Here is a 20,308-nt window from a genome sequence, read left to right as displayed (position 1 = left end):
TAAAAAGTTACTGGCTAGTATTTCCATTTGGATCAACTATTTTCATATCTATATTTTTATGCAACTTGAGGTTTTGTAGCACAATTAGTCCAGGTGTATGTTCTAGAAGTGGTGAATTGTTTGCATTGCAAGCTGTTTCTTTCCACCCGAAAACAAATCTCTTTTAGGGAGACCAAGTAGCTGCTTTCAGACTATTCTAAGCAACATTCATAATCGTCATCTGGGCATAGATACCTTTCACTTGATGCACTAGTACTCAAACACTGAAGGTCCCAACAGCTTGCACCAGCCTCAGAGGCAAGGTAAATTAAAGAGAATTATTGATGCTCTGCAAAACGTTTGATGCTTACAGACAAAACTGTGCGCTCTCAGCCAAATACAAAGAAGTTCTTCTGAAGGCTGATCTTTAGTGTCTCAAATGTGATTAAAACAAGTTGTAAACTTTTAACAATATATTCAAACTTTGTGTCTATTACTTTTAAATTTATTTGAGGGCATTATGAAAACATCAGCTGAAATATGCATTCATCCTTCAGCCTGTCTTTTCATTGTTAATTAAGTGTACTGAAGACAAATTCATATTTTAATGCTTCTACTCAAATTACCAAAGCCACCCTTTGCAGGAAGAGGTGAGCATCATTTACTATTTAAACTAAGTTTTACAGAAGAAATAATAAATATTCTAATACACAGGTAATGGAACAGCCAGGATTTCATTTTTACTGGGATACACAACACATTCTTCTACTACAAAGTGTATGAGTTCCAGGCAGGTAGTTTAAGAGACTTGAAAAGATATGACTGATCTTACATGAAGAATCAAAACACTTATCCGTTAAAGCCCCAAGTTCAAAGCAATTAAATGAAGCAACCCTGGATTTGGGTACAAGAAGTCATGTCCTCTTCAAACCAGAAGGCGGCATGTCAGGGCACCAGAGAGTTGAACTCCCTTTGATGTTGTAAATAAGATCATAGTGCCAATAAGTCATAAGAACATAGGTGAAACCATTATCAGATTCAGTAAAGAAGATTATAGTGCTAGTCCCACTAAGTCTAGATTTTAGTTTTAGGTTTATGCCAGTCTCATTGCATCTTTTGTCCAACTGTAAGGGAAAGAAACGATACAGGCGCAAACTTCCTACCTCCACTGACAAAGACAGTTTGTTTGTTTGCAGCATAAGAACATATATCATCTGTCACTCCAGAGCAAGCCCCCAACAGCCTGGTACATATGGGTATGGAGAATGAGAAGTAGGTGACAATTGTCATCTAGAAGCTAGCAGTCGTTGATTACCTCTGGGATATCAATCAATTCACTGCAGTATAGGCAATTCCATAGCCAGATCAGTTCTCTGGGGAGGGTGTCCTGCACCACACAGAAAATGCTAGTACTGGGCTTCCTTGATTTCTCCAGCTCTCAAGAGGCTGGGATTTGTCCAAATGGTGTTTCTAAGCTGCATCAGGGCCATGTTCATATACCATGATCAGTGTACTCTTGTTCAGAATATCAACTGCAGGGACTACTTTGTTGTGCTGCGGGGTATCATAGAACCACTGAGGGAGGTACAGTTACCTGGCAAACTGGATGGCTGGGCAAGGTCCACAATGCCAGGGTCTTCAGATACAGCCTGGTTCCCCTGGTGATATGGGGAACATTTTGCCTGTGACTTTTCCAACTTAAAGGTGCAAAGGTGATTATCCTGCTTTATAGCTTAGGGACTCATCCAGTTGCTGTCCACTCCTCCAGTTGCTCATGAAGCCCTATGACAGATGCTTAGATTCCAAAAAGGAGATATGCAACTATTAGGTGTGCAGTTGCCAAATGACTGTGGGAATACATTTTTGGGTGTCTTCAGACGCTGTGGAAGATGCTGGGGTGCATCTAGATGCTAATGAGTGTACTTGACTTGGATGGTCATTTTGGCCTGCATCCTGCATGTCTGCAAGAGCAGAGAGTAAGACCCTCCTTGAAGCCTGGGAAGCAGAAACCCAGTGTGTCACTGGCTAGTATCAGGCACCAAAGACCAAGCTTCTTGACTACTGCAGCCAGAGATTGAGCCATACTCGTTCACCAGGCCTTCCCTCACTACTTCTAGTGATAATGGGCCACAGGGTTGGAAGAGCACACCACCATCTAACACCAAAAAATGAAGACAGCAGCTCATTGCCATCTTTTTAAACTTAAAGAAGTTATTAAATATTTTAAACATTCAGATGCTGTGTGATTTGCTCTTAGAACTGACAAAGTACTATGCAGTCCCAGGCTGTATGGGATGTGATGGGATTGCAGCATGGATTAGAAGAAGGAAAATTGTAGGGAGAGGTGGAGTTGTGCTTCCTGAAAGTAGCCCAAAAGCAGCCTAGGGTTTCTAGCGTGGGTAGAAGAGGACAGCCTTGTTGCGTAGAGAGGTTGAAGGGGCTGGGACTGTGAGTAGTCATGGTATGGGGTTGGGGGCATGGGTGGATAGTGATGCCTCTGAGTTAGTGATGTGTAGACCTGTGATTTTTTGGGGGGGGAGGAGGGGGATACCCGCCAAGACAATGGGGGCAAAACTGAGCACAGCTTGGATACACTTTCCCTCTGCCTGTTAAGGGTTGTTTTGAGAGACTTCTGTATTCCTCTACAGTCCAGCCTGCCTTACTGCCAGCAGTCTCAGTAGTGGGCTTATCATTCTGCTTGCCTGGAAGATCCACCTTCTTACCAGGTTAGCATGCTTGTTTTGTAGCCTGTCTTTTATCTACAGTGATACAACCCTCATTTGTGTCCAAAAGGCTAGATAGGATATATGGTAGTGGGTCTCAACCTTGTTAGACTTGAGGATAGGCTCAAGGTTCCCCTTAGAAAATTCCAGTTCTTAATTTTCACTTGTTTTTTGACTCCAAAAATAAATAGAGCAATTCTTCTGTTGCAAAGAACTCAGAAAAACCACAGCAGGACAGATTGGTTTTAACACTGCAAATTCCTATTTGAAATCTCTGGGTTTGTCTTGTGAATCATATTTGCACGCCTAACAGTGCTAATATTGCACAGCACCCTATGGCATGCTTGAAAAGATCTCAAGGTACCCTAGGGTGCCATGGCACTCAAGAATTGCTAATATATTGCATCCAGTGGACATCCCACTTACCTGTGCTCCCATCATGCTTCAGGAGTTGGTTCTGCCTCATAAGCTTATTTCTTGAATGGGCACTGTGAGTAATGAGAGCTCCCAGGAACAAGAGAACTTGCAGTTCAACATTTTGGCAAAGCTGCATGATTATTATTTCTCCTGAGGTGGTATGACTTACTTCCCTGTTCAGGGTTGTATTTCAATACGGATTCTATAGACTTCTTTCAAGAATGAGGAGACCAGTTCACCTGGCACATTCTGGGATGGACTAGTGCGTTTGAGGAGACCTGCCTCCCGAGGGAACCTCAGCATCCGCATTGCAAAGTCGCTCTCTTCCAAAGCATGTCCGCTGTGCTGCTCTAGAGAAAATGTATCATCCTATCCCAATGAGGACCACATGGGAATGCTTGCATCAGAACTTAGGTCATTACCACTGGCACTTCTGAAGCATCTCCTTGTACCTGCCTGTATACTGTCCTCCTCAAGGTACAGTCCACAAACTTTCCCCAGGATATTTGAAAGTGTAACAATGAGATGAACAGATTGACTGTCAGCTGCTGTTATATGCTGCAAAACCATGCCATTCTACAGCTCAGTGAGCACCAACCTTTTTGGTAGGTGTGCCACTCCAATCCCTTTCCCCTACCTGATTTGCTGCTCTGCTTTCTGCTCCCAGCTCTGTGCTCCCTGCCTAATATTTCTGCTTTGTTTTCTGCTTTCTGCCCTATTTGCAGCTGTGCTGCCTGTCCCATTCCTGATCTGCCATGTGTCCCACACAGAGCCATGCCACAGGTTGGTCTTCCCTGCACCAATTCATTGTCGCTTCCCTTTGTTCAAGAGGAGGTGACTGGTTCAGGAGGGGTTCAGCCATTCTCCACTGCTCTTCTGGCTGCATGAGAGTTATGCAATGGTTAGCATCTCTGGAGAGAGAGAAGTTGCCAGGAAAGCTGGAGGTGGGGGAAGGGAGACATTCAGCTTTTATCCTTCTGTATCAGTAGCATGTTTTTTGTACTTGGGAGGCAGTTTTCCTTTGCACGTGTTCTTTTTTTTAACTAAATCACAATATTTTTTAAAACTGAGCTGTACTTATTTTAAATTCTCATACATAACTATTGAAATGTCTGTGTAGGAAAAGTTAGATCCCCACATGTTGAATAAGAAATATCTAGTGTTTTTTATAAAGGGGATCTTACATAACCTTCTTAAAGAAGGTACAGCCTGTAACGTGTATCTCTAACTGTCATGATATGTAACGTTTTAAAAGCTGATTCTGCTAACAGTGGAAAACCTGTATGTTTACTGTGAGCAGAGCATAGCGATGGCTCCCTACCTACTCCAGAATGTTATCAGTTGGACCTGCTAAAGGGCTCCTTTTCTTGCTTTCTGTAGTCATTAGCAGGACTGTAAACACTCTTTCTGATATGCCTTCTAAGAGCTGCTATTTTCCCCAGTCTAGATAACAAGCCACAGTTTCTTTCCCAAAAGTAATTTGACTTTGTTTCCTATGAATGGAGACAGAAATGACAACTTTTGTTTGATTTGGCCACAGAAAGCAGTCTGTAGCTGTGACCAAACACAAGTTCATGGCTGCAGACATCTTAAAAAATGGCTGATCTGGTGAAAAATATCACCCTCATTGCATGAAGTATCAGATAAAAACTTTTGAAAATGTAGCATTTTTTGTAACTTGTGTTTGCTGAGCTCCTAGCCTGTGCTGTTTTCAGAGTGGTGGGGGGAATGAAGGGAGTTTAGTCTGGGGCTTTTTCAGCCCCCCTAGAAGATGGCGTGGGTGTATTAGAGCCCCTCTCTCAGGTGAGGGCTCTAATTCACTCACTGCGCCTTTCAGCACCAGTTGGGGAACCCCAAGAAGGAGTTTCCTCTGCTGCCTTCCCCCTCTCCCATTCTGAAAACTGGGAGTGCTGGCAGAGAGCCTAGCTGTTGCTCTGGGAACCTGGTTGCAGGCTATGAGCCTTCAGCTAGATTCTTCTCTCTCCTGAAACCAACAGTGAACTTCTGTTTGGTCTGGGGTAAGGTTATAACTCAGAACACTTTGTAGAAATGGTTCTTAGTTACAGTGGGGAGCTGCACTTCTGTCTGCACCCGATTTCTTGTGCTTATATTTTTTTCTTAGAATGCCAGATAATTTAAAACCTGTTTAAACACGATGAGAGTGATAAGACTTACGGTTCAGCTTTTGAGATAGTGGAGTGCTGTGTTGTTTAGATGAGGGTTTAGAAAGAAGTGAAAAGCATTAAAATCATTTGTATGAATTTAATCCATTATCTTGATGGCATATGTCAGTTTAGTTGCTCACTCCACCACTAGTGAGGCATCTGACTGTGGGCTAATGTGTCCCCTAAATTCTTGTTGCATGTTCTTCATGGTATAAACCATGCTACGTCAGTGATCTGGTGCCCCCCCAGACTCGGGAGGCACCAGTCACCCATGTCTTCTGCAATGGGAAAGTGCCTATGATCTGATATTTCATGGTCAGTGTGTTTTGTATGTTTTCTGTCTGATTCCACCTTGGATTGGTTAATGACTCTTCTTAAAGTCGGGGGAGGGGGAGGTATTAGATCCTTTTTTAATGCCAAAGCCTGGTGTGCATATCAGTTTGGAATGGCATACTATAAAAGTTAATCATGTATCAGTACTGTCTTGACTACCCTTATTTCATTAACCTGAAATATCATTGCAACCCTTGAGATCTAGTCTCTTTTCCCAAAACTAGTTACATTTCCAGTTTGATTGGGCAATGGTCTTTTCTTCTTAGGGTTCTTATTCTCAAAAGGAAAGGCTTTCACAGGTATATATATGAGTAAATTTGTTGGAATAGAAGGAAAACTGATATTAAGCATATTTTTTCCATATGAAAGATGTAGAAAGATGTAGTTGTGTAGGAATCCAAAACGAAGACATTTTCTCATTCTTACACTTGGTCTTTAAGGGGTTGTTCTAGGTAAGTTTGCATCTCCTAGGGTCATTTTCAAAACCTGATTTTAGAGTTGTTTTTTATAAAAGTTGTGAATAACCCCTTTCAAAATAAAGGCTGGAGAGTTTCTAGGTCAATTTCTCAGTACCATAATTAATTTTTGTGCGTGTTAACATCGTATTTGGTTATAGGCAGATCCAGGAGAAGGCACGGGAGGGAAGGTTGCAGCCACACGCTCTTGTGTTGCACATGTGCAGTGAGCTCTTTTAGCTCACTGGCTTGTCAATGCAGCTGCTGCCAGAGCCTGCTTTAGTGCAGCTTCAGAACCCAGAAAATGAATGCCACTACCACTTGCCCCACCCCTCACCCCCTTGTCCCCTGCCAAATTAGATGGTAGGGAAAAAGACTGGGGACCGGCGGGGGGGAGGAGGCAATGATATTCATCTTTTGGGTTCCAGAGAGTGCTAATTTGGGCTGTAGTAACAGCTTTGTGTGATGAGCCAGAGAGCTCACTTGCATGTCACTCAGCTGGTCCCCAATGCGTCCCTGCCCAACTCTGTGGATCCACCCCAGTATTAAATTAAATGAGCAATTTGTTTCATCTGAACTCTGATGTGGGGAATGCTGCATTCAGCAGTCTTACACATTGCCCTCCACCCTTTCCACCTTAAAAAACATTTGACAGTGAGTAGGGTAGAAAGGAATAGTCTGAGGGTTAGGAGGATATCTAATATCTTACATTTATCCTTTTACTTTGCATCAAGTCTTATGGGCGCCTAGAGCATAGAGATTGCATTTAGTAATCTAAGTAAATAGCAGCATTTTTGTATTTGGAAGTATTTGGAAGTCATGTTCTAGGCTAACGTTAAAGGCTGGTGACCTGATAACTTGATTTCTCCAGCTGCGTCTTTCACTGTCCAAAATTCTTTTTGTCCCCTGACTCCCTCCTTCCCCAATGAAGTAGACTACCTCTGAGGTAGGGTTAAATTAGATTGGGTCTGCCATTTTTGGAATGATTTAAGCTTCCTGTAACTGATTTAACTGTAACTTCTGTACAGTTTGCACTTAGATTGACCTAACTAGGGATTCAAGGCTGCCTACACATATGCTCGGAGGTGGGGGGAGTGGAGGGGCATTTTAATTAAAGCAGTTCTCAGGCAGCTGCTCTAATTAAAACACTGTACATCACGTGTTAAGCCCCTGCACATTTAAAAATAGCCATGGAACACTTTATTTAAACTTCATTTGATGAGGTTTAGTTAGTTTGATTAATTGAGTCTGCTTTGATGCATTCTGATTAGCACACCAACGAGCATGTATATAAGCAGCCTAAGTGTAAGGTCTGCACCTGAGCAAACTAAAGTTAGATCAGGTGACCATTTTTAATGGGATCTAACCTCCCCCTAGCCCCCAAAATCTGTGGATTCATATGTAAGAGATGCCCATATTTTTGCTTTAAAGTAGGTATTTTCTGTTCCGTATGGAACTCCTGCTGTAGCTGAGTTTCTGCTTGATTAAGAGCTCGATTAAGAGCATTTCTTAATCTAATAATTTATCCCGTGTTAAGGAATATTCAGAGAGAAATGGCATGAGTTCTCATTTTTAAAGGCTGACCATTTCTTCAGGCAGGGTGGACGTAGCATGTTATAAATAAAGAGCTACTGGAAGGAATCTACTTTGCATTGGTGACTTTATTCCTTTTCATCTTTCCTTGTCTCATGCCATTCACATTTTCTTTTAGCTTTTTCTTCTCTCTTCCTGCCTTTCAGTCTCATATTTTATTATTAAACCACCTTTTCCTCTCAATCTGACTGACTCTAAATTTATTATATTAATTTAATAGTTCGGTGGTTTACTAGAAAAAATTGATGTCAGATTGAAAATCATGGGTTAAAGCATTAACAAACTACTAAAACAAACTTTTAGATAAAAGAATAAAGCAAACATTCCTACACAGTTCACTTTCTTGGAAATTATACGCTTCAAATGAGTGTAGGCAAACATTTCGTGTTTAACAGAGTAAATATGGTTACCTCTACAGATATGAACTGAGACTTTGATAATGTAATGGAGCAAATTTATTCCTTCTATATGTAGCACTGGCCTCGCTAAGTTTTCTGTTATGAAGGGCATTTCTTGTTTTGATTTGCAGTTTTTTGGTAGGATTTTTTTTGTGGCCATTCAAAATTAAGAAATCAGAATTGTAACTGTAACAAAAATGATAATTCAGATAAATAGAAGACTTGTTTGGAAAGGCAACAGTCTGCTGGCTTTTTTCAGATCCATGGCTCCCCATTTCCAGGCACAGTGGAAACCCCTGATCAGTGTTTGGGTTCCATTTAATTTTTTTCTAAGCGCAGATGGCACAATATGTAATATAAAACTAGTTAGGGAGCCACGAATTCATCTTTTAGTGATTCACTGCCCCCTGTAAGTCTACACAGTGAGACTCTGAAACATAGGATGGTTCTTTCCACCCCACAACAAGAAATAACATGTTATGTGTCAGAGACAAGTCTCCTGACAAAAGGAAGACGTAATAAATGTGACAGATATAAACATGTTGTGTAATGCACTGCTGAAAGAGCTTGTGGCTATAAGAGCCCTGTAGAACATTGGGAGTTTTTGTAAAAATCTGTGACACCACCAGAAAGGCCCACCAGGCTGGTCAAAACAATACTTTCAGCAAACAGTTTGGATGCCCCACTGTGATGGGTAGTACTGCCGATGAGATGTCTCTTCATAGGCTGTTGGTGCAGTCTTCATGATAAGGGACTTTAGATACTGAAAAAGTGCACCACTTGAATGGGTAATAGTTGTTCAAGAGCACGATTTCTTGAAATCTCTTTAAAAATTTTTTAATGTATAATTCAGCTTTTCTACAACGTATGCAATTTTGTCCTTCTGTTAAAGTTTCTGTGTGCTCTTTGGCTGTTTACAGAGTTTGCGCTACTTCTCTCAGGAGAGAGCTTTTTGTCCCCATATCTTACAGACCGGTATTGAACCAAAACCAAACCAGAACCAAAGAACCAGTTTAAAACGGTGTCTTGACTTGAACCCGAAGCAAAACTGAACCATAATTTGTCGTGTTCTACTGAACCTGAACTGGAATTGAACTGAAAAAAAAATGGGTTACCAGTTAAAATAAAGGTTCAGACTTTACTAAAATGACACAAAGATTTTTTTAAAACTATATCAAACCTACTGGTTTATTATGACACAAACAAATAAAATAACACATGCACATGAGAGAGCTACCAGGAAGGCATGCCTCACATTTCTATATTGAATCCTCAGTATTTTTTCGAAGCTAGCTATTTCTATCATGTTTTTGCCCTTCTTTTTGTGGTTCCTTAGTCTATATTATCAACAGTCAATTAAGTTAAATGTTTGTGAGTAGCTGTAAATACTACTGTTTTTTCTATTAGTGGACACTCGTTTTTAATCCAGCAATGTCAACTCTTACGAAATTATCATGAGTCGCGATTTCTAAGTAAAATGAAGTGTGACTCACGATAGAGCTCTAAAATCTCAGGATTTTTTATTCTGGCGTGTGTAGAGCAGTGCCCAGCAGGTGAGTCTGTGGAGGGGAAGGGGCAAGAGGAGAGGGAAGGGAGGGGGGGGCAGATTGAGGCCCCCACTGAGGGAAGGAGATGGGGCACAGGGTGGGGTAAATGGGGCCCTGGGGCCAGGGTGGATCATGCAACAGCTGAGGGGAGGGGGATGTGCAGCTCCCCACCACTGTGCGCACCCACAGAGCCACGGGTGGCACGCATCCCCTGGATTTGTGCATGGGACAGAGGTGGGCTGCCTGCTGCAGGCTGGGGCTCTGCGCCCTGCTGCCTTTGTCCCAGGAGCTGTGCAATGCCGTATTGTGCCTTCTGTTGCCAGGCAGGCAGGGGATGTGCGGCACGGGCAGCACATGACTCCCAGGGCAAAGGCAGCAGGGCGCAGAAGCACAGCCCACCTCCACCCCACTCACAAATCCAGGTGGCACATGCCCCCCATGCCTCTCCCATGCAGGGTGCATGCAGGGGCGGGGAGCTGCGCCCCCCTGTGCCCCTGGACAAGCCTCCAGTGGTTCTGTCACATGACCAGCCCCTGCCCCAATCCTTCCCTTACTGCGGGGCCTTGATTTGCTCCCCTACCCTCTGGTGGCAAGTCAGAGCAATACAGTCAAGAAATGGTATGAAACCCTTAATATGTGACCGCTCACAGGACATTTTAACTTTTAACACCACTTAGGATTTTTTAAGTGTAACTTCATCCTTAAAATATTTGCTGAGGCTACTGGTGTAATACAGAGAGGAGTTTACTGTTCTGCCTGTACACTGCAGCTTGCAGTTGAAGATTCACTGAAGGAATGTACAATCTCCAACATAATTCATAAAGTTGTTGTGTGTGTAAAAATTGGAAACGTCCAACATTATTGGTAATAATGAGGAATTGAAGTCAAAATACGTGATCATAAATTGTCCTCCTAAATAGCATTCTACTTACGACATGCTTGAGAGAGTTTTGAGAGGGACTTGGGGCTCAGGAATTTGTCAGGACATAGCCACCTCACCATGAGCTTCATCTTGCAGAAGCAGAATGGAGTGCCATTGAAGGTGTAACAATTGCACTAAAACCTGCTAAAGTAAACAGGAAGACAACTGGGGTGACTTTTATGGTGCTTGGTTAAACTGCCAACTGGAAACAGAAAACCCTCATCCACTTTAGCTCAGCCCTTACTGGCTTCCAGGAAAAAATGAGGAAAAAAAAAAAAATGAGTAGCAGACTACCCACGAGATGTCTGGGTAGTTGAAGTCTCCCATGAGAACCATAGACCGGGAGTATGTGGCCTCAGCCAATTCCCTGGCAAACTCCTGGTCAAGTTGTGTATGTACCTTGATCCCAGATATCAAATCCTTCTGTCAGAAGAAGAAAAAGTCAAGGCAATGTTTCATTTAACCAATACAGGCACAAAAAATGGGAAATTCTTCATTCAGAAGACATTGAAGTCAATGATATTATAGAATCAAAGGCCCACGTGTCTGGAAGCAAAAGATCAGATGCTGAATTGGGCTCTTTTCTTAAAGCTCATGAAATCTCTCAAGAGAGAGAGATCTAAACAAAAGAAAGCCCTTCAAAAGATAGGGCCGTATCTTGAGTCATTTGCAGCTTGAACCATATCTCAGTAGAAAGGAAGACATTAAAAATACTGGGAACACACACAAAAAAAAAAATGCCAAGCCTGAGCTGTATTAACTGGCAACAACTGAAATGGCAGTTCCAGCAATATAAGTGAGTGCTGAAAGAACATTTTCAGGCCTCAAATTTATTCAGTCAGGACAGAGGTTCAATATGACACAGCAGATATTAGTATATGTTATTTTAGTCCACTCAAACAAATTGTTCATGAAAAAGGAATTGTTTGGACGACACAAATACTTGCCAAAGCCATGTAAAGCTGAAGTCAAGTGAGATCAAGTTAAAAAAGAACATTACTTGTATAAACTTTAAATTAGTATTACAAATTTTTAAAAGTTTCTATTTTAAAAGCCTATTTTTATTCTGAAATTAGTAAATTATTTCTATGCTATGCATGAAAGAAATTTGAACTGTTGTGAATTGGTAACCAAACCACTTTCTTTATTTGGTGGCTTAAACCAGTACTTGGATGAACTCCTTTTATCCCAAACCAATTGAGTACATCTCAATCTGAACTGAACCCAAATAAATACTGGTTTGATTCCCTGTACAGACATACCCATTGTCCTGGTTTAAGTACCTATGAAGTGTTGGTCTACTATCTTGCACACTCTCCTCTCCCCTCACCCCCATCACTGTGTGCATCTAAGTTAATTGTGGGTCATTCACGTTAATTGCTAGTCATTCTAGGGACAAGCCTATCGCTGGCCACATGCTAGCAGAAGAGCAGCAATACAGCTTGGAAGAACTACCTGTATAAAAGCCTGTCACTCTTGCTTTGATACGGGTCAAAACCTAGAACAGTCAGTACTGCTTTAGATGAGATGTCTGTTTACAGGCTTTGGGTGTCATTTCTTCCTTCCAATCATAAACCCAAGGTTTTTCCATTTCTAAACATTTTTATCTCGTTTTCAATTTTTCCAAATGTACAATAAAATAGCTCTTAATTTTTGTTTTGTATAATAGGTTGTGAGTTGCTAGCAATTTGTAAACTGATAAGTAAATTACACCTAAATTATTGAAGTTCAAGGTAAGCTTCAGCTTTCTCCTCTCTGTCACTAAGCTCCCTTTTCTCCAATTTTACAGCTGTGTTATCCTTCCACTGTAGTTGCCTTAATGAAAACAACAACAAAATACAAAATATTAGAATAAATTAGGATAGGGAAAGAGATCTTTGAATATCAGAGGAGGAGAGTTCTTAGGTTTCACTATGCCTGAGAATTCTTCTACTTAACACCTATGCTCTTCTTTGAAAATGATTTTCTCTTTGGGCTATGCAGGCTTTAGCAAACAGCCAATTGATATTTTAGGATTTTTTTTTAATGTTTTCTAATTTTCAATTTATATGAGGCAGTTTTAATATAGGTTAGTGCAGAGGTAAGCATCCCCCAGCACTGCCAGAGCATGGCACATGAAGGCATTTTGCTTGGCACATGTGCCTTGGGGCAGACGATGGGGAAGGGGCCAGGGTTGTGCTGCCACAAGAAGGATCGGACCCCTCGCAGCTCCCCTGCCATCCACCCCTGGCACACCAACATCTTACAAGTCAAGGTTGCAGGTGTTTTTGGCACTCTGCCCAAAAACATTGCTGACCCCTAAATTGATGTGAACATTTAAACAAATTAGAGTACCTGGTGTGTGTGTGATATTTTAAAGTTTTCATCCACACACATGGATCTAGTAGCAAATGTGATTGACTTTTGCAGGTGTCTGTACAGGCGCAGAGGTCTGCACTGGTCAATTTTAAATAAAGATCACTGGTTAAATAGTAAACAAGTAATGAGACAACAGGTGTCCCTTGCTTTATGCAGTACATGCATTCCTGGAAAGCAGCACGTAACTTGAATTTGCATAAAGGAAACCCACTTTACAATGTAACAAATAGGGATACGTTCCAAGACCTCGACTGTACTGACCCCCAGACCCATTTCTACTACTTTTACAAGACAATTTTGATACTCACCAACAGCAGACAGTTAGAGATAAGCTAGAAGGATGTTTGGAAGCCATAATGGGGATGGCAACTACGTGTCACAGACAATGAGATCCACGCAGGAAACTATATTTTGGTGTGTATCACTCCCACAATGCGCTGCACAAAGCAGCTGATTGCGGGCTTCCACCACACCGATTGCATAAGAGTGAATTTACCTTGCATATAATGAATTTTTGGTATAAAAAGCGTCATTGCATAAGAGCAAATTCACACCTACAGAACCCGCATAAAGTGAGGGAAACCTGTATTGTTTAATATTTTTGATAAATTCAGCAGGTAGAAGAAATTAAGTTATTTGCTAAGTGCCTTATATGCATCTCCAAATACTGTAACCTTCTGAAAAATGTGTAGAGTAATATCTCCATGTGGTGCTTATGAGGTTTTTGTGCAAACTTATGTGATCATAATTATGAAATTTTTAGAATGTTCTGAGCTCACATATGAGCTTGGCTTTAGCTATGAGGAAACGTGCGTCATCTGAATTCTGGCTGCATTATTTAGGTGTAGAATTTGTGTCTAAAAGCATGTAAAAGGCACCAAATACATGGGACTAACTCATTGCCTCTAGTTCTAGAATTATGGCAAATTTTGATTGTTATGATTTTACTTCATGTTGATGACCATACAAATTACATTTCTTAAATATAAATAGGACAGCTACTCTCCATATCTCTATTCTTGCAGTACTTTTTTACCTCTGGTTCTTGTTTAAAGATGGAAGTGGAAGGGCCATTGCTTCAGTGTCCCTGCCTTAGTATATATACATGTTGATAAGTATTAACAGACAGTACATTTCTGTATTTATATAACTGTTTTTTTCTTAATTTCTATATTAGCGGATATAGCTCAAAGATACAGAATAAGCAAATATCCAACCCTAAAGCTGTTTCGAAATGGAATGATGATGAAGAGAGAGTATAGAGGCCAGAGATCAGTGACTGCAATAGCAGATTATATAAGACAACAGAAAAGCAATCCTATTCGAGAAGTCCAAGATTTGGAAGAAATTCACTCTGTTGACGTAAGTCTCTTGATTTCCTTTCTATGACATCGGTGTATTTTGGCTCTGTAAATTGAGACAAATCAATTTGATGCATTGATTTTTTTTTTTTCTATTCAGAAAAATATAGTCAGCTTTCATATTATCAAAGTTCAGAGTAACTTCAAGTAACTCTCCACATACATTGTCACTTATGGGTGTGTCTCATTTAGGCCCCCTCTACACATTGCACGCATCACACAATTAACTGGTTAATAGCACAATTACCTTAAGAGTAGCTACACAGGCAAAGTAACTATACTACGACAAAAAGCTCCAACCAGCCATAAAGTTAGACCTTAAAAAGGGTACTAACTTTATAGCTGGCTGCTATTGAACTTCAGTTAGCATGTGTAGCGAGGTCTCCCCTGTGACTGGGAGCCCCATCACCTGACAGGGCCCCAGCTGCAGAGGTGCACTATGTCCAGCATGAAATGTCTGAGCCCTGGGGATTGCGGCTGCTGTGATCCCCAAGGCTTAAGGGTGTGTGAACCCCCTGGGCCCCACAGGGCTCTTGACCCCAGCTGTGCTACGTACCCAGCCGAGACCGAGACACTCTGCAAGTGATGGGGCTCCTGGTCTAGGCTGCACATGAGGCAAAGCCAAGACTGGAAGACCACCCCTTCCATGGTGAAACTCCATTCTTGGAGGTTTTCAAAACCCACCTAGACAAAGCTTTGGTTGGGATGATCGAGTTGGGGATGGTCCTGCTTTGAGCAGAGGATTGGGCTTGATGACTTCCTGAGGTCCCTTCCAACCCTAATTTTCTGTGATTCTGTGAAACAGCCTTCCTGGTAGTGATTACATTGGTACAAAGAATGAGTGAAATGTAATCCCACCTGGTAGTAACTCTTCCTCCCACCCTCACCCTGCCCCAGCCATACCACCTTTGTCCCTGAAAGGTATCCTTGAAGACTAGTCTGGATTTGTTACTGACTTTCATTTGTGGCAGCAGATAATGTTTGTCATTTTCTTTACTGTATTTGCTGGGTGTTAAAAGTACTTTGGCCTATTATCTTCATGGAACCAGCCCATTTAGAAAGTTTCCACAGCTCCTTGTTTTCATAGCAAAGATCTAAGGGCACAACGTTGACCCAACAGTTGGGCTGTATAAAATTGTTATGAGACTGCTAAGGTGCCATCCATTACCTGTGATATGGGCACATTCCATCGGAGCCCATGCTATTTCTGTGGTGTTGCTCCATAATGTTTCTATAGGTAACATGTGGAGCTCAATCTATACCTTTACAAAGTGTTATGCTGTTGTGGAAGCATCAAGAGCTGATGCTGCACTTGGTGTAGCAGTCCTGTAATTGCTGTTTGTCTCAAGGGACTCAAAGACCCATTTCCACGTATGCAGGCACTGTTTTGGAATGACCCACCCATGATAACATGCTTGTGGATGGGGGAAACACAATAAGTGGAGCTCTCTATGATGTGTTATCCACATACAAATTCCCATCCCATCCTCTTTGTCCTCTTGCTCAGAATCAAGAGTAATATATAGGAATTTGCAGTTGAGATGAACTCATGAGCAGGGAGTGCACCCTTCCCATTTGCTCATCACGAGGGCATGAGAAGCATTGAGATTAGGGCTCCTTCTAGAGATACCGCAAAGGCAAAAATGTCTCTAGGCAAAGTAAGACATCCTCAAGTCAGAACATGTATGTGGACACCACATCACAAAGTACTCTACTTACTGGCAAGTAACTTTTTTTTTTCCAGTATTTGAGGGGAATGTCAGAATTCAATTTTACATTTGAACCATATAGAATTTAAGTTTAATCAGACATCTTGGAAATAATTTTATTTTTTAATTCATGCTGGTCATCCTGAATAGGCCGAGAAATTCATAAACTTTCTTTGAAAGAATATATTCTGTAACAATTCTAGTAGGAAATCCTGCATTGTTGTATGGTTATACCACATTTGGAGACAGATTGTTGACAGCCATTAACTATGTTTTTGATTAAGGGAGGAAAGTGAAAACTTTTTCTGTCTGTAACACTTCCTGAAGGGAGTAATAACTTTTGATTTGCAAGAATCTATAATTGCCTGCTTTTATTTTACAGCGCAGTAAAAGAAATATCATTGGATATTTTGAACAGAAGGACTCTAATAACTATAGAACCTTTGAAAGAGTATCAAATATTTTGCATGATGATTGCGTCTTCCTCTCTGCATTTGGGTACGTTTCTTTCTAAAATACATCAATTGCATGAATTCATTGATACTGAAAACAAGTTGCTCATAAATTTCAGAAAATGTTTTGGAGAGAAATTTTGGCATGTTAAAGAAATCAAACTATGAAGGATTGGAGTCTAATAGCAGGTCTCTTTTTGTTGATAGCCTAGAACAGGGCTGCCCAACTAATGGCCCCCAACAAGTTAACCCACGGTCCCCCTCTGGGCACTGCTTCCCTCATCACTCTAGGCATTGCTGTTAGGATCTTGGGTTCCCCTTCTCTCCTCGAGCTTCTACTTCCTGCCCACACCCCTAGAGCAGTGCAACACAGTCCACATAGCTGAAGGAGCCCATGGCCAGGAGGCTTGAGGGAAGAGGGGACTGTGGACAGCCCTGGTCTACGAGAACAAACAAAACATGAATTTTGCTCAATGACTCCTCCTAGTCTTAGTCTATCTTAGTCCATCTAGTGAAATGTAATTTTGTTCAGAGTGCATTTTTTTTTTTTTTTTTTTTTTACTATTGCTTCATCAGTTAGTGTGTCACTTTTTTTTATAGCCCAGAGTGACATTGGTACTGTTAGCTAAAGCTTTCCTAACAGTTACATTTTAAAAATAACTGACAGGTGGATTTTCTTTAGTAGATACTTGAACTCCTTGTAATTTTTCAGGTGTATTCAATCAGTCCTTTATACCAATCTCTTACCAATAACCTGTTTGTTTAAAAATTCAGTAGCTAATCTGTGCTGGCAGAAAAAATTAGCTGTTCAATTTCTCACCTGCAAACCATACTAATAGCTATAAAATTCCCAAATCCAGGTTTATTAGAACATTATAGGCACAATTGATAGGAGCATTGGAGTAGCAGTGTCTTCTCTACTCACTCATTAATAATGCATTCTTCTACCTCAACACACACTGAAACCTGTTGTTAGTAAGATCCATGTTTAAATACCTTTCTTGATTTATTCATTTTCATTATAAATGCAGGCAGGACTAAAGAATCAGCTTGTTTTCAAATGGCATTTGTTTGCAAAAGACATTTTCAGTGGCGCACAAAATTTCCTAAAAAGCAAAATGTCTTGCTGCAAACTCTACTTTTGCAAAAGACCCCAGGCTCGTGTTTGCGTAAACAAATGAGTAACAATTTTTTTTTCCTGTTATAGAAGTATTGTTTGTCCGTTTGCAATTAATAGTTCTTCCCCCACAAAACAGTTCCTGTCTTGACAAAATATGCATGGATACGCTACAGAAGAGCTTTAAATATCTCACCCAAGTGTTTATTTTAGATGCAGGAAGTTAAGGGCCTTATCCCCATTGAAAGCCTCAGAGTTAAATTGCCTTTTTGTTCCCTGAAAGATTCCTGCCTAATGGCGTAATAAGATGCACAGTTTTTAGCTCTGGTTATCAGCGGTCAGTAATAATTCATTAAACAATTAGAATGTGCTTATTTACATAGATGCTTACTGTTTAAAAAAAAAAAAGAGAGAGAGAGAGAGTTAAGGCAACTTAATTATAGTCCTGGGCCTGGCATTTTCTAACATGTTTTTAACATAAAAACAGCACTATAGAACGCGCTGAAAATCCTATGCATAAATAACACTAGGTAAAAACAGTCTGTCTTTCTGCTGAAAAGGGGGTTGCAGAGGAGAGGCAAGATTCTGCATAGCTGATCTTTTTTATTCCTATTTCTCTCCACTGAAGAATCCAAAAACTGCTTTAATACCTGTTCTGCTCTGCATGAATTTTACTTTGTCAGCTAAAGCACAGGATCAATCTCTGAGCTGTGGTTTATAAGGTTTCTACCATGGATGATTCTTTGAAAGACCAATACCCATTGACCTTTCTTTCCCACTAACCCAGGGGCAGGCAATTATTTCAGGTGGAGGGCTACTTACCAAGTTCTGGCAAGCTGTCGAGGGCTGCGTGGGTATCCCTGCCCCTTGACAGGTTTCCCTGGCCCCAGGTCAGTCTTGTGACTGGAAGTCCCACCCCCTGACCTTTGCCACCAGAAGTCTCTCCCCTTGCCCCCAGAAGTTCTTCTTTCAGCAAGGGGTTTTGCCATCTTGAAACTAGAAAAATACTACATTATATTCTAAAACATCCATTAATTTGATTTTTTAAAAATATCTTTGTCCTGGTTTACATTTGTTTGTGTAGTGCACATAGAGGTGATTGTATATAATAGCTTAAAGTAAAGTCTTACTCTTGTATATTCTGGGGGGTTTAGGTTTGTGGGGGGCTGTGGGTATGTGGCAGTGGGTGTGGGGTGAGGGAGCATATGTGGGGTGTGGATAGGTATGGGGTTTGTGGGAGTTGTGTGTTGGGGGGAGGGTGGCTGGAGTGTGTGAGGGGGTATGGATCCAGGGGTCTGTGTGTATGGCAGTGCGAGGGTGGTGTGGGTGCATGTGTATGGCAGGATGTGCACCGGGGACTTGCCACTCACTCACTCACTCACTCACTCACTCACTCACTCACTCTCCCCCCCCAGAGTATCAGTGCAGACCCTGTGCTCCTGTCCAGCGATGCAACCAGGAACAACATGGTGCTGGAGCAGTGCATGGGCACAAAAGCTGGGAAATGGCTGGGGGTGGGGCGGGGTCCTACTGCCCCTGGCTCTTGTCATCTTTGACAGGCAGGCAGGAGCCTTTCTGAACCCATGGGGAACCTCACAGGCTGGATGACTGAGTGCAGCAGACCAGAGGTTGAGCACCTCTGGTCTATGTGGCTTGGTGCTATGGGTCCACTGGAGTGTGAAAGTTTCCAGAGATATTTCCTTTTCAGTCTCTAGGAATGTATTTTCCTGCTCCAAAAAGAAGCCATAAACACTAGATGTCTGCTGCCTTGAGGCGTGCCTGTCAGTTGCTGCTGTTTCCTCCTCTTCCACCCCACTTCCACCAGATACCTTACTGCCTTCAGAGTCTCTCAGAGTTACCAAAGTTTCAATAATATGACATAACATTTTGTCATGCCATTTACATCCCCCTTCCATCTGATGGCAGGCAGAATATTTAACAATGTGGTTTAGGATTGTTTAGCATCTCTCAACCTTCAAGATGCTTCTTTTTCATATAGCAGAACATACTTTCCAATTGGAAATACCTCTGATTTATGGTGGATCAGGAACATTATCAGCCGGGGGGGAGGGGGCAGGGGTTGTGCTGCTGATTGACTGAGAGGCCAAAACCACAGCAAAAATAAAAGAGCAGAAGTAGCACCACTTGCTAAAGGATATTGCCATGCTTTTCAGTAGGTCATGGAAAAATGCAGATTTCTGTAGTTTGTAAATGGAGATTTCCTGTGTTTTTTCTCGCAGGAAAACTAGGTGATCTGTTTCACTTCATTTTGGTGAACATCTAAAACAAACCCAATAGATTTTTACATCAGAGATTAATACGAAGCTCCATTTATTGAAGCTCCAAGGGAGGTTTCTGTCCAGGCTTCCCTATCCAATGCTGCCTTATTTTGTGGTCAAGAATCTTCCTGAATGTCTTCCTTGCCAATACCTCTGGTCCTGTAAGGAGATGAGACCAGGCCAACATGGTCATTAGGGATGGATGTAAATACACTAAAAAAATTATCTGTTTAACCTCCACTAATTATATTGGTTAAATGGTTAACTGATAACACAGCAGTTTGGACATAGCTACTGCTAGGAGCTGCTTCTGGGGCCCTTTGGGGTGGGGGACGGTGGAGGGCGTAGTAGGGCAAGCCCAACCAGACAACACAGGCTTGGTGAAGCCCCATGCTGGGTGGGAGGGAGGAAGCACCTGCAAATGAGCAGCTAATAGTTTAATTGATGAGTCATTAGGCCGCACTCTGTTTTCCTCTTTTACTTCCTATGTGTACCAGTGC

At 41.6% G+C, this 20,308-nt stretch overlaps 1 protein-coding gene across 2 annotated transcripts in view; it reads left to right on the top strand.

The window, feature by feature from the left end:
* The window catches only part of ERP44 (endoplasmic reticulum protein 44), a 130,929-nt gene that overhangs the window by 76,984 nt on the left and 33,637 nt on the right, over positions 1 to 20,308 (top strand). For both annotated transcript variants that reach the window (XM_014603015.3, XM_059728552.1), the window contains exons 5-6: positions 14,068 to 14,252; positions 16,343 to 16,458. In XM_014603015.3, the coding sequence (XP_014458501.1) occupies positions 14,068 to 14,252; positions 16,343 to 16,458 (301 nt within the window). The remainder of the gene's footprint in view (positions 1 to 14,067; positions 14,253 to 16,342; positions 16,459 to 20,308) is intronic.

The sequence above is a fragment of the Alligator mississippiensis genome, chromosome 5 (assembly GCF_030867095.1).
Source record: "Alligator mississippiensis isolate rAllMis1 chromosome 5, rAllMis1, whole genome shotgun sequence".
Taxonomy (NCBI): Eukaryota; Metazoa; Chordata; order Crocodylia; family Alligatoridae; genus Alligator; species Alligator mississippiensis.
The sequence above is the reverse complement of the archived record's forward strand: the minus strand, read 5'-3'. Positions and strand labels throughout refer to the sequence as shown.